Here is a 14,201-nt window from a genome sequence, read left to right on the forward strand (position 1 = left end):
CATATGAGAAAAATAAACATTTATCTTGTTTAAACAACTGCTATTTTCAGTTTTCCAATTTTATCTTCAGGCAAAGACTCTAAATGTTTAGAATATTATGATTTTAAATTCTGTACCCAATATTTTGCACTGTAGCAGTCACAGCTATTAACACATTTCTTGTATTATACACTCAAGTATTAATTCTATTCAAGTACTTACATTTGCTTAGTTCCACAAAATTTTACTCCTTAACTTCATTACAGTATTTCTGTCTTTCAATGTGTTCTCCCCATCTTTGTCATGAAGTTTCATTTTAATCAATAGTATATGTGTCCTCTCATCTAATGTCTCAGTATCATTTGTTTATAATTACAATCCTTATACATTCTTTGGCCATTTTAATACTTCTTGGAACTTTCAAGCTTCTCCGTCAATGAATATTAGAAAATTATTAGAACACTTTTATCCATTCTATTAATAGCTGAGAAATGCATACAAGCCCTATTACAGTTACTATGTAACTGTCAGTTCTAACACTTACAAGTTAACAAGTGGAATTTAAATAAACCCACAGCTGCTTTCCTCTTTCCTTGGTATAGTCATAGAGTAAATCTCAAGCCCAGCTTGAGAATTCCTCTCCATTTGATGATACAAAGCGATTTGGCATGTAACTCATCTATAATTCGGAGGTTGGAAGAAACCAATGTCACTATAAAAGTCCATACTTTTCTTTGATACTAGAACAAAGCTTACTAACCCTAAGGGATAGAGAATGTCTAATCACAATCTCTAAGACACCCATCTCTTGCCCAATCATATTTAAATGGACAAAATTAGTTTCACCTTCAAAGTCAGTTGTCAAAAGCAAACAGAAGACCAAATTGTCTCACTAAGTATACTTAATTTATAGGCTAACAACAGTTCCTTATTCACATAGGCTGTTGTTATCACTACACTAAGACCAAAGAAAGTTTGCTTAGTGTTAATCAACAGTTTTTAATTGTATATTAATAGATCATTTGATTGGTATAAACTATTCCTTCTTCCAAGACTGGAAAGTCCATGAAGGTAAGGGTCAGGTGAGTTTAACTAATATTGTAGCCCTGCGCCTAACCCAATTAGCTTGGAATTTTTGTTGAATGCATAAATGACAGTCCAACTTTTTTTTTTGAGACAGAACCTCACTCCCGTTGCCCAGGCTGGAGTGCAATGGCACCATCACAGCTCACTGCAGCCTTGACTTCCCGGGCTCAGGTGATTCTCCCAACTCAGCCTCCTGAGTAGCTGGGACTACAGACAAATGCCACCACACCTGGCTAATTTTTGTATTTTGGTTGAGACTGGGTTTTGCCATGTTGCCCAGGCTGGTCTCGAACTCCTGGCTCAAGAGATCTGCCTGCTTCAGCCTCCCAAAGTACTGGGCTTACAGGACTGAGCCATCATGTCCAGCCCTATAGTCCAACTTTTATAGTTGATATCTAGGTGTACAAAATGAAAATGCCAATGGATTACAGAAATTAACAAGCTCTTACTCATAACTACTAAAGCAAAGAATATCACTTAGACTATACAGCTTGAAAGTTCCAAAATTCAACATGTATTTAATGTCACAGATCTAAAAGTCAGGATGTCCAAACTACTCTCATAGCCATCTTCCAATACCTGTATTCACACAAACTTTCTTTCAGTGAACACTACCAAGTCAAACAACTAGGGACCACCTTAGATTACTTCCTCTTTCTCATTTTTCATAATCATTCCAGAGCCTTAATATCTGCACAATCTGTCACTTCCTCTCCATTCTCACTGACCTTCTATAAATTTGAACTTTCTAATTTGGGAGGCCCAGGCAGGTGGATCACAAGGTCAGGAGATCAAGACCATCCTGGCTAACACGGTAAAACCCCGTCTCTACTGAAAATACAAAAAATATTTAGCCGGGCATGGTGGCGGGCGCCTGTAGTCCCAGCTGCTCGGGAGGCTGAGGCAGAAGAATGGCATGAACCCGGGAGGCGGAGCTTGTAGTGAGCCGAGACCGCACCACTGCACTCCAGCCTGGGCGACAGAGCAAGACTCCATCTCAATAAATAAATAAATAAATAAATAAATAAATAAATAAATAAATAAATTTGAACTTTCTTTAGTTCCCTAATGGATCAGTGTTTAAAAAGCCTTTGATTGGTCTGATTCCAGCCTTACTTGCCCACCAAATCATCATCTAAATTGCTTCCGGAAAGGCATTTCTAAAAATGAAAATACAAACAAGTCATTTTCTTTCTAAAATACCATCAATTTTACAAAAAGTATTCAATGGTCAGAATGTAGTTTCTCTCAGCTCCATTTTTACAAGGGAATCTACTGTCCTCTATGGTCGGATAATAGATTTTATCTTTGCATTTCCTGTTTCTAAATTAAGAAACGTCTTCTGCTACTGCCTACCAAACTCCTACTCCTGGTGAAGATGCCGTGAACACTGCTGAAATGGCAACAAAGGATTCTGAATATTACATGCATTTATATGATAAAGCAGTGACAGGCTTTGAGAGGACTTCCTCCAATTTTGAAAATAGTTCTACTGTGGTAAAATGCTATCAAACAACATTGCATGCTACAGAGAAATCTTTCATGAAAGGAAGAGTCAACTGATGCAGAAACTTCATTGTTGTCTTGTTTTAGGAAACTACCACAGCCACTTGATCAGTCGACAGCTATCAACATCAAGGCAAGACTTTCCACTAGCAAAAAGATTATGACTCACTGAAGGTTCAGATGTTCATTAGCATTTTTAATAGTATTTTTAATTAAGGTACGTACATTGGTTTTTTTCAGACATAATGATATTGCACACACAATACACTATAGGGTAAATATAACTTTTATATGTACTAGGAAGCCAAAAAGTTTGTATGACTCACTGGAACCAAATCCACAGTATCTCTGAGGTATACCTATATATCCTATAAACCTTTGTGATCCTATTCTTTTTCTCCTAACTTTTCAGAAAGTAATCAATATAAAAAACATGATGTTAAATAACCTTAAGTATATGTTCACACTTTATAAGTACTGTAGCATCATGTGTTATGCATCATTCTGCAATTTGCATTGGACCTTTAAAATCCATTTTTAAAATTTATTCGTACTGGTACCTAGAATTCTAGTTTACTCATTTTAAATGCAGTAAATAATTTCAGGCCAGGCATGGGGGCTCACATCTGTAGTCCCAGTACCTTGGGAGGCCAAGGCAGGCAGACTGCTTGAGGCCAAGAGTTCAAGACCAGCTTGGCCAACATAGGGAAACCTCGTCTCTACTAAAAATACAAAAAATTTAGCCAAGAGTACTGGCGCACGCCTGTAATCACAGCTACTTAGGAGGCTGAGGCACAGGAATCACTTGAACCTGGGAGGCAGAGGTTACAGTGAGCTGGGACCATGTCACTGGCATCCCAATCTGCACGACGGAGCGAGACTGTGTCTTAAAAAAGATTTTTTTTTCAGAGTTTACATATACCACAGTTTATCAATTATCCTGTTTATTACAGAAATTTGGGATTTTTATTTTTTTGTTAGTATAAACAAAGCAATGAAAAAAATATTCATTCCTATATATGCCTTTTATAAACATGTAAAAAAATTGTATCCAGAGGTTATATCTAAGAATTGAATTGGTTTTCTTTAATGTTATATTCTTTGTAAAGAAAACAAAGAAGGAAAAAAGTGTTTCCACAGTGTAAACACTCATTAAATATTTACTGACTGAATTAAAACAGGACAGTAAGTCATTCAACTCTTCTTGATATTACCAAAATAGTCTCCAAAGGAGAACCTGTACACTGATCTGTACTCCCACTAGTTGCTGTTGTACAACCTTACTGACTATTGGTATGGTCAGGTCTTTTTAATTACTCAATATGATGGGTTTTTAAAATAGTATTTTGTTCTGTTCCACCCAAATTTTTTATTAGATTTTTATTTTGTACTTCATTGATTTTTCTTCTATCTTGAATATGCTCATTTCTGATTACTTGTTCTAACTGGTTATTAATGCCATACAGAAGGCTACTGATTTTTTAAACTTTCTATCCAGGAGCATTGCTGAATGCTCTCATTAGTTCTAACAGTCTACGGTTTCTCTTGAAATTTCAACACAATTATATCCTCTTCCAATAGGGATACTTTTACATCTTCATCTTCAATTGCTATAGCTCTTTTTTTTTTAATGCATTGGCTAGGTGTTCCAGTACTGAACAGCAGTGATAATGCTTATATCCTGGGAATACACCGAAACTTCACTGTTATTTTAAAATGACATAATCTGAGCTGTAGGTTTGGGGGAGATAATCTTTACAAGCTAAGGAAGTTCCCTCTTGTTCCTAATTATCAAAAGTTTCTGTTTATAAAAACTATTAGCTATATATTAGCACATAATTTTTCTAAACATCCTACATCAATTCAGGTAAGTATAGGCTTTTTCCTCCTGTAATGAGATTATCTGGACATTATACTAAAAGATTTTCTAATACTAAACCATCTTGGTATTCCTAAGATAAAACCTTCTGGTCCTAAAGTTTTCTTAGACTCAAATATGTGGGTTTAGTTGACCTTCTTTAACCTTTCTATTTAACTTCCATTTCTACTTTTATTATTGCTTTCTTCACAGTAATGTTAGGTTTGCTGTTTTTCTTTTTTCTAGTTTCTTTTGCTTTTGCTTATAGCATTAATGCCCTTAAGATAACACATCTATCCAAGTAATGCTTTAGCTGGCTCCAACATTTTCACTAACATTTCTTTCACTAATACTCACATTACAACTCTGTATATCTCCTCTTTAATACAAACTTTTTTTTTTTTTTTGAGACGGAGTCTCACTCTGTTGCCCAGGCTGGAGCGCAGTGGCGCAATCTCGGCTCACTGCAAGCTCCGCCTCCCGGGTTCACGCCATTCTCCTGCCTCAGCCTCCCGAGTAGCTGGGACTATAGGCGCCCACCACCACGCCCAGCTAATTTTTTGTATTTTTAGTAGAGACGGGGTTTCACTGTGTTACCCAGGATGGTTTCGATCTCCTGACCTTGTGATCTGCCCACCTCGGCCTCCCAAAGTGCTGGGATTACAGGCATGAGCCACCATGCCTGGCCAATACAAACTTTTAAAAAGCACCTTTTTACTCTCCTGGTAAATTTTATAATGCAATTTACCAGGAGAATTTATTTTACTGTGTATTTCAACATTAATTGCATTATAAAGAAAAGGATCAGACATTCCTTGATGAAATCTTCCAAAATTTCCTTAATACTTCAGTTACACTACACTATTTACAGCTATGTAATTATTTTGACTTATCTTGCTCACTCCTGAGAACAAACTTTGGATCAAAGGAAATTTTTCTGGAAATTTCTCCAAAATTATCTCTTCAAAAATTGTATCTAAGACCATGATTCCTCAAAGAACTAAAGGTAGAAATACCACTTGACCCAGCAATTCCATTAACAGGTATATACCCAAAGGAATGTAAATCATTCTATTATAAACATACATGCATGTGTATGTCCAATGCAGCACTATACATAATAGGAAAGACATAAAATCAACCCAAATGCCCAACAATAATAGACTAGAAAATGTGGTATACATGCAGCCATTAAAAGGAAAGAGATTGGGCTGGGTGTGCTGGCTCAATTTTGTAATGCCAGCACTTTAGAAGGCTGAGGTAGGAGGATCACTTGAGTCCAAGAGTTCAAGACCAGCCTAGGATAACATGGCAAAACCCTGTATCTACTAAAAAGAAAAAAATTAGCTGAGCATGGTGACATGTGCCTTTAGTCCCAGCTACTTGGGACGCTGAAGCAGGAGAATGGTGTGAACCCGGGAGACGGAGCTTGCAGTGAGCCGAGATTGCACCACTGCACTCCAGCCTGGGCGACAGAGTGAGACTCTGTCTCAAAAAAAAAAAAAAAAAAAAATCCTTCATCTCTTTTCTTCCCTCTGATCTCTTCCCTTGGTATATTCTGGAACCCTTCAATCCATACCAAAGTCTTTAAATGGCTCTTTCATGTTTTCTTACCTCCTTATTTCTCTGGACTACATTCTAACTGAGTCTAATAAATGCCAATACTTGAATTCTCGCTCTCATGGCACCTAAAGCAGTATTTTTCCTCAGTAACATAATGTACTGTTTTACTTTAAGAATTTACTTTCAATTTTCAAGACTGCTCCTGTTTCATATCTTGTTTCATCTGTTCCTTATTTTGCATAAGACAGAATTTCTTCTTTCATCCCTCTAGCATCTTCAATATACCTATTTATTATTTTATTATTTATCCCTCCCCTCTTATGTTTCTATCATTACCTCCATGGCAGAACCAGATCATATAAAAGACAAAAGTGGGAATTTTCAGACTCTTCCCTAAGACAACATTGGGAATTTTCACAGACCCAGCCACCAACCAAATGAACAGACATTTCAATTCAGGTGTCAGTTATAAGAATTATATCCATCTTCTCCCTTTCCTCAGCTTTTGATTTCCTGTAAGTGATGTTTTAATAAAAATTGCCATGCAAACTACTACCCTTCTGAATATTAAAGGAGCCTCTATTAATAAATACATGGACAATAAGCACAAACTGGGCGTCTCAAGGGTAACTTGAGATACACGATTACCCTAAACATAAGCCTATGCAGTAGTTATTGGCACTTTCCTTCAGCCTGCTTTACAAATGGGGAGACTCGCATTAGGCCTTGGCTTCATGTAATAAGCCCGATTCGATTCTCCTATTCTTCATGAAGCACTTTAACACTCAACAACCAAACTCCTGCCTATAAGTATATGCTTCTCTGCCCTAAACCCAATCCTGTTCATCACTTTGTAGTTTTCTTCCATACAAACCACAGAAATACCTACTTTGTTTCTAAATCACTGATGTCTGCTTGTATTATCTTGCTCTTTATTTTTTATTTTTGAGACGGAGTCTCGCTCTGTCACTCAGGCTGGCATGTAGTGGCACAATCTTGGCTCACTGCAACCTCCACCTCCCGGGTTCAAGCAATTCTCCTGCCTCAGCCGCCTGAGTAGCTGGGATTACAGACTTGCGCAAGCATGCTCAGCTAATTTTTTTGTATTTTTAATAGAGAGGGGGTTTCACCATATCAGCCAGGCTGGTCTCAAACTCCTGACCTTCTGATCTGCCCACCTGGGCCTCCCAAAATGCTGGGATTACAGGCGTGAGCAACCACGCACAGCTGTGCTCTTTATTTTTTCTTGTTTTTTTTTTGAGATGAAGTCTCGCTCTGTCGCCAAGGCTGGAGTGCAGTGGCACAATCTTGGCTCACTGTGACCTCCGCCTCCTGGGTTCAAGCAGTTCTCCTGCTTCAGCCTCCTGAGTAGCTGGGACTACAGGAGCACACCACCACATCCAGCTAATTTTTGTATTTTTAGTAGAGACAGGGTTTCACCATGTTGGCCAGACTGGTCTCAAACTCCCGACCTCAAGTGATCCACCCACCTCAGCCTCCCAAAGTGCTGAGATTACAGGCGTGAGCCACTACACCCAGCCTAAAGAAGTACTATTTTTAATACAATAAAACTGGAAACAGTTCAAATAAAATCTAATTAAATAAACCATGACCCAACTATTTTAGGAAGTACTGCCAAAATAATAAAAATCAGAAGGTAAATTCACAGAAAAAAATGTGCCCAACAGACTGCCACATAAAAAAATTACAAAAGTTTATAAATTATTTTAAATATAGCCAGTAAAAAAAATTAATAATTAAAATTACAGTAAAGTAAAAATAACATGAAGCAGATTTCAAGAGAGAAACAGTAAGACGTTGAAAGGTGGGTTAAAACCAAATTATGGAAGGTACCAGAGTCCTGACTATTGATCATTATCTTTCAGAAAATGAGAAACAAAAAGTTTCAGCCGAAGACAGCTGGGTGCGGTGGCTCATGCCTGTAATCCCAGCACTTTGGGAGGGTGAGGCGGGCAGATCACTTGAGGTCAGGAGTTTGAGAGCAGCCTGGCCAACACGGTGAAAGCCTATCTCTACTAAAAATACAAAACAAACAAACAAACAAACAAAAAATCAGCCAGACGTGGTGTCAGGCACCTGTAACCCCAGCTACTCGGGAGGCTGAGGCAGGAGAATCGCTTGAACCTGTGGGGCAGAAGTTGCAGTGAGCTGAGATTGTCCACTGTACTTCAGCCTGGCTGACAGAGACTCATTCTCCAAAAAAAAAAAAAAAAAGTTTCAGCAGAAGAGACACAGCATAAGAGCATAATTAGAAAAGAGTAATATGGATGAAGAGTAGAATACCATGAATTAAAACTGAAAACACTTCTACTGGTCAATGTTTTATTTCAAATATAGATGATGATAAGAGTTTGTTAATATTAAAAATAAGGACTGGTATTAAGCTTTAATACCATGCATGAAAATTATTTTTACATAAATATCTGATAAAATAAAGGCTCACATTTAAAAAAAAAGAAGCAAGGCCGGGCGCAGTGGCTCAGGTCTATAATCCCAGCACTTTGGGAGGTCGAGGTGGGCGGATCACGAGGTCAGGAGATTGAGACCATCCTGGCCAACGTGGTAAAGCCCCGTCTCTACTAAAAATACAAAAATTAGCTGGGCATGGTGGTGTGCGCCTGTAGTCCCAGCTACTTGGGAAGTTGAGGCAGGAGAATCGCTTGAACCTGGGAGGCGGAGGTTGCAGTGAGCCGGGATCATGCCACTGCACTCCAGCCTGGCGACAGAGAGACACTCCATCTCAAACAAAAAAAAAAAAAAAGAGAGAGAGAAGAAAAATATCTGAAATGCAATTATCAAAATTTTACATAAAAATACATTTCTGTCATTTTTCTGCTTGTATTTCTACCTAAAGGTGGGAAGCAAAAGAAAAGGTCGTTAAAATTAATGCTTCCGTAGCTTGTTAACAATTCTTCTATTAAAGTATAATGAGGCCAGGCATGGTGACTCATGCCTGTAATCCCAGCACTCTGGAAGGCAGAGGTAGGTGCATCACTTGAGGTCAGGAGTTTCAGACCAGCCTGGCCAACATGGTGAAACTCCATCTCTACTAAAAATATAAAAATTAGCTGGGCGTGCTGGCACACACCTGTAATCCCAGCTGTTCAGGAGGCTGAGGCACAAGAATCCCTTGAACCCAGAAGGTGGAGGTTGCACTGAGCCAAGATGGTGCCACTGCACTCCAACCTGGGCAACAGAGCAAGACTGTCTCAGAAACAAAAGTATAATGAATAAATTATCAAGCTTAATGGCAAAAGGTCACAAATCTATTTTTATATTAAACTTATATAATTTAAATATTGTCATCCATTGCTTTGGGTAACTGGAAATTCAATATATGTTTCACCATTTAGCATCATCCCACTATTCCACCTCCTTCCCTGCCCACACAAATTCCAAGACTCTTGAACACAACGCATCAATCTGGTAACATACATAAAAAGAAAGAAACACTAAACACCTTTAAGGGCTTCAAAAAGAAATATAGGTAAAAAATATAATAGAAAGTATACTAATGAAAAGTTGTCTGTTTTAGTTCTAATAATAATTCCGTTTCACAATTACCTAATTTTTTTTTTGAGATGGAGTCTGGCTCTGTACCCCAGGCTGGAGTGCAGTGGCACAATCTCGGCTCACTGCAACCTCCACCTCCTGGGTTCAAGCAATTCTCCTGTACACTTCTCGTGAAAGGTGAAATAGTACAATTTACGGGACAGAAATATAGTATTTATATATTTCACAATTTAAAAATATCCTTTAGCCAAATAATTACACCTCTAGCATTTTAAAATTTTTAAAAATGTAGAGACAAACATAAATAATAAACACATTTAATGATAGTGATAAAAATATACACACTAAAGAAAAATAATTATGGCTTATCCTTACAATGCATTAGTGAGAATGGTGCTCCTGCAGAATACTTAGTATTTATGGACTAAATGAGAAGAGATAAAAGAGTAAGAAAGTTATGGCCGGGCACGGTGGCTCATGCCTGTAATCCCAGCACTTTGGGAGGCCGAGGCAGGTGGATCACGAAGTCAGCAGATCGAGATCATCCTGGGTAACACGGTGAAACCCCATCTCTACTAAAAAACATATAAAAAATTAGCCAGGCGTGGTGGCAGGCACCTGTAGTCCCAGCTACTCAGGAGGCTGAGGCAGGGGAATGGCGTGAACCTGGGAGGCGGAGCTTGAAGTGAGCCGAGATCGCGCCACTGCACTCCAGCCTGGGCGACAGAGCCAGACTCCGTCTCAAGAAAAAAAAAAAAAAGAAAGAAAGTTACAAATGATGTAGTTCTGGTTATTCCTAATTCACTACTTAAGAATTTTTTTTTATATCCTTTCTTCTTTCAAATACTCTGAAAGACACATGTGTTACTTACACTAAATTAGATTCAAATAAAAAAAATCAAGACAATAAAAATTCTCTTGGGCAGCTTCTAGTAGACCTTTTTACTTACAACAATTTAAACAAAAGTACATCTTACTATTAAACAGCCATTCCTGACACTCTTTGCAAAACAAAGCAAAATAACCTTTCAGGATAAACTGAAAGGTTGCTTACATAATCAACAGCAGCATATAAAGTGCCAATATATACACTAACTGATTCCACCCAAGTTATTAACTGTATTGCTTTATACATGAAATAAAAACTTAAAATTTACCTGCATTGCACTTTTCCCCAGTTTCACCACCTCAAATAATGTGACGGGCTCCCCTTCCCCATTCTGTTGAGGGTGCCCATTAGCTCTTCCACGGCCTGCTCCTCTAATTCCAGCTTCAATTCTGCTCTTCTCACCTGGAGATTTTCGAGGTTTCTTATTTGTAGACTGAAAAAAAGATAAAAAAAGATTCCATTCGATTTAGGTTTACTTTGCTTTATAAAAAATGATCACTACTATAGAAGAAATATAATCCCTAACTAAAAGAAACTTCTCTCAGTAATTCAAAAAAGTGCAAAGAGCAAAACATAAGTTTATGTATAAAAGGTATGAAGGTAACTTTCTTTTGTTTGTTTTTTGAGACAGAGTTGCTCTGTCGCCCAGGATGGAGTGCAGTGGCACTCTCTTAGCTCACTGCAGCATCCTCCTCCTAGGTTCAAGCGATTCTCCTGCCTCAGCCTCCCGAGTAGCTGAGATTACAGACCCCACCACCATGCCCAGTTAATTTTTGTATTTTCAATAGAGACGGAGTTTCACCATGTTGGCCAGGCTGGTCTCGTACTCCTGACCTCAAATGATTCTCCCACCTCGGCCTTAAAAACTGCTGGAATTAACTGCATGAGCCACCACACCTAGATGATGTTTTAAAAATTGCTTTAGTGTTTTGTACAATAATAATGCCAATGTTGAATATTTTAACCTTGCCCCTTCTTGACATTTCCTTCTGCATACATTCATTGATATTCTCCTACTTCCTCAGTAATCTTGTACAGAAAACATTTCTGGGAAATGCCATATATTCAACTTCTACCTCTACTGAAATGCTCAAGTATTTCTTAGTCATGCAACAAATATGCTGAACATATCTAGAACTATTTCAGGTACTGGCAATACAGCAATAAACAAAACAGACAAACATTCTTGCCCTGATGGAGTTTACATTCTTTAATTAACATACCATCCCTTCCCCCCAACTTTATTTTAAAAAGTTAATACTTGCTATAATCTTATCTCTATCTCACCTTTAGGGCCAAGGATCATTTGAAAAAATTGTTGCAGTCACTGTATCTATTCCTGTTCATTTCATTCATTCATTCATTCACATACAAACTCATTCTACAGTTGCTACTTCACCAAACTCACCAGTGACACCAACGTTGCTAAATGCAATAGACATTTCTTGAAACTCTCTTAACAGACAAGACTTTTTTCCTTTCCTTTCAGTTATCTTTCCCACCCTGTATTTCTTACCTGTTAGTATTACCTAGAGGTCTCCCCTAAGTATATTTTCTTCTCAGTCCTTATGCTCTCTATTGAGTAATTTAATTCATTCCCATTATATGCCTGCTTCACTTATCAATTTATGGTCTCTCATCTCCAATGAGATAAGTGTCTCCAATGAGAGACAATAAATTGAAATAAATTTGCCCTGCTTTTTGACACTGAAGCTGGACCCTGTAAACATTTATCTTTTGCCATCTGTTGCAGTATTAGGCTTTGTAAAAGGAAGGTACTAGAGGAGCACTACAAGGCATAGCTTGGAGGGGCTTCTTTTCCTTATTATAGTACCTGCTCCCTGCATTTGCTTTTACTGTGTTTCTGACAGTATAGTCCTCTTTTCACTTCTGTTAGTAGTTAATGGCCCTCTAACCATTTCTGTGTGTGGATTAATACACAGAGTTCATTGCTTAATTTTTAAATAAACTTTTTTTAGAACTTTCAGATTTACAAAAAAAAAAAAAAGTTATGAAGATAGTACAGAAAATTCCTAAATACTTTACATATAGTTACTCCTATAATTAACATCTTACATTAGTATGGTACATTTGTTACAATAAACCAATACTGATACACTAACAAAAGCCCATACTTTGAATTTTTTCTTTTTTTTTTGAGAGGGAGTCTCACTCTGTTGCCCAGGCTGGAGTGCAGTGACACAATCTCGACTCACTGCAACCTCCGCCTCCCAAGTTCAAGTGATTCTCCTGCCTCAGCCTCTAGAGTAGCTATGATCATAGGCGCCTGTCATCACGCCCAGCTCATTTTTGTACTTTTAGTAGAGACAAGGTTTCACCATGTTGGCCATGCTGGTCTTGAACTCCTGACCTCAAGTGATCCACCCACCTCGCCTCCCAAAGTGCCACAACGACAGGCATCAGCCACCACGAGCGGCCTGATTTTTCTTACTTCTTGCCTAATGACCTTCTGGTCTAGGAGTCCATCCAGGATACAATATTACATTCAGTCAGCAGGTCTTTCTAAGCTCCTTTTGGCTGTGACAGTTTCTCAGATTCTCCTGGTTTTTGATGACCATAGGAGTTCTGAGAAATATTGATCAGGCATCTTCTAATAGGTTCCTCACTGGAATTTGTCTGATGTTTTTGTCATAACTAGACAAGGGATGGGATTTGAGAAGAAAGGAGAAGTAACATGCCTTTTTTTTTTTTTTTTTGAGATGAAGTTAACTTGTTGCCAAGGCTAATGTGCAATGGCGCAATCTCGGCTCACTACAACCTCTGTCTCCTGGGTTCAAGCGATTCTCCTGCCTCAGCCTCCCGAGTAGCTGAAACTACAGGTGTGTGCCACCACCCTGGCTAATTTTTTTTTGTATTTTTAGTAGAGATGTGGTTTCACTGTGTTAGGCAGGATGGTCTCGATCTCCTGACCTCGTGATCCACCCACCTCAGCCTCCCAAAGTGCTGGGATTACAGGCTTGAGTCACCACGCCCAGCCAGTAACATGCCATTTTTATCACCTCATATCAAGAGTACATACTAGCAACATAATTGACCAATGTTGATATTGACCTAAATCACTTGGCTGATGTAGTGTTTTGTCAGGTTTCACCTCTGTACTTTTCTTACTCTTTCCATAGTGTACCCTTCAGAAGAAAGTCACTATGTATAGCCCACATTTAAGGGGTAGAAGCTCCACTCCACCTCCTTGAGAAGGTATTTACACAAATTATAATTCTCTCACATGGAAGACTTGTCTATTCTCAACTATTTATTTATTCAATCATTTATATCAGTATACACTCATCATTTATTTTATACTTGGGGTTCTAATTCAATACTATTTGTTTTGCTTTGTTTTTGGAGACAGGTTCTCTCTTTGTTGCCCAGGCTGGAGTGTGGTGGTGCGATCTTTGCTCACTGCAACCTCTGCCTCCTGGGTTCAAGCAATTCTTCTGCCTCAGCCTCCTGAGTAGCTGGGATTACAGGCATGTGCCACCACACCCAACTAATTTTTGTATTTTTAGTAGAGATGGGGTTTCAACCATGTTGGCCAGGCTGGTCTTGAACTCCTGATCTCAAGAGATCCACGTGCCTCGGTCTCCCAAAGTGCTAGGATTACAGGCATGAGCCACCGTGTCTGACATAATTCAATACTACTTTACTTTGTTGTGCAAATTGTTTCAGCTTTGGCCAATGGGAGCTCTTTTAGTTGGCTCCCAAGTCCTTATGACATAATCACATCATTCTGTGTGGTTTTTCATTTCTTTTTTAGCACTTAGCTAC

The 14,201-nt window shown here is 38.5% G+C and overlaps 1 protein-coding gene across 4 annotated transcripts in view; it reads right to left on the minus strand.

The window, feature by feature from the left end:
• The window catches only part of STAG1 (STAG1 cohesin complex component), a 406,617-nt gene that overhangs the window by 250,165 nt on the left and 142,251 nt on the right, over nt 1-14,201 (minus strand). For all 4 annotated transcript variants that reach the window (XM_024244311.3, XM_063722218.1, XM_063722219.1 and 1 more), the window contains one exon: nt 10,684-10,848. In XM_024244311.3, the coding sequence (XP_024100079.1) occupies nt 10,684-10,848 (165 nt within the window). The remainder of the gene's footprint in view (nt 1-10,683; nt 10,849-14,201) is intronic.

The sequence above is a fragment of the Pongo abelii genome, chromosome 2, assembly GCF_028885655.2.
Source record: "Pongo abelii isolate AG06213 chromosome 2, NHGRI_mPonAbe1-v2.0_pri, whole genome shotgun sequence".
Classification (NCBI taxonomy): Eukaryota; Metazoa; Chordata; class Mammalia; order Primates; family Hominidae; genus Pongo; species Pongo abelii.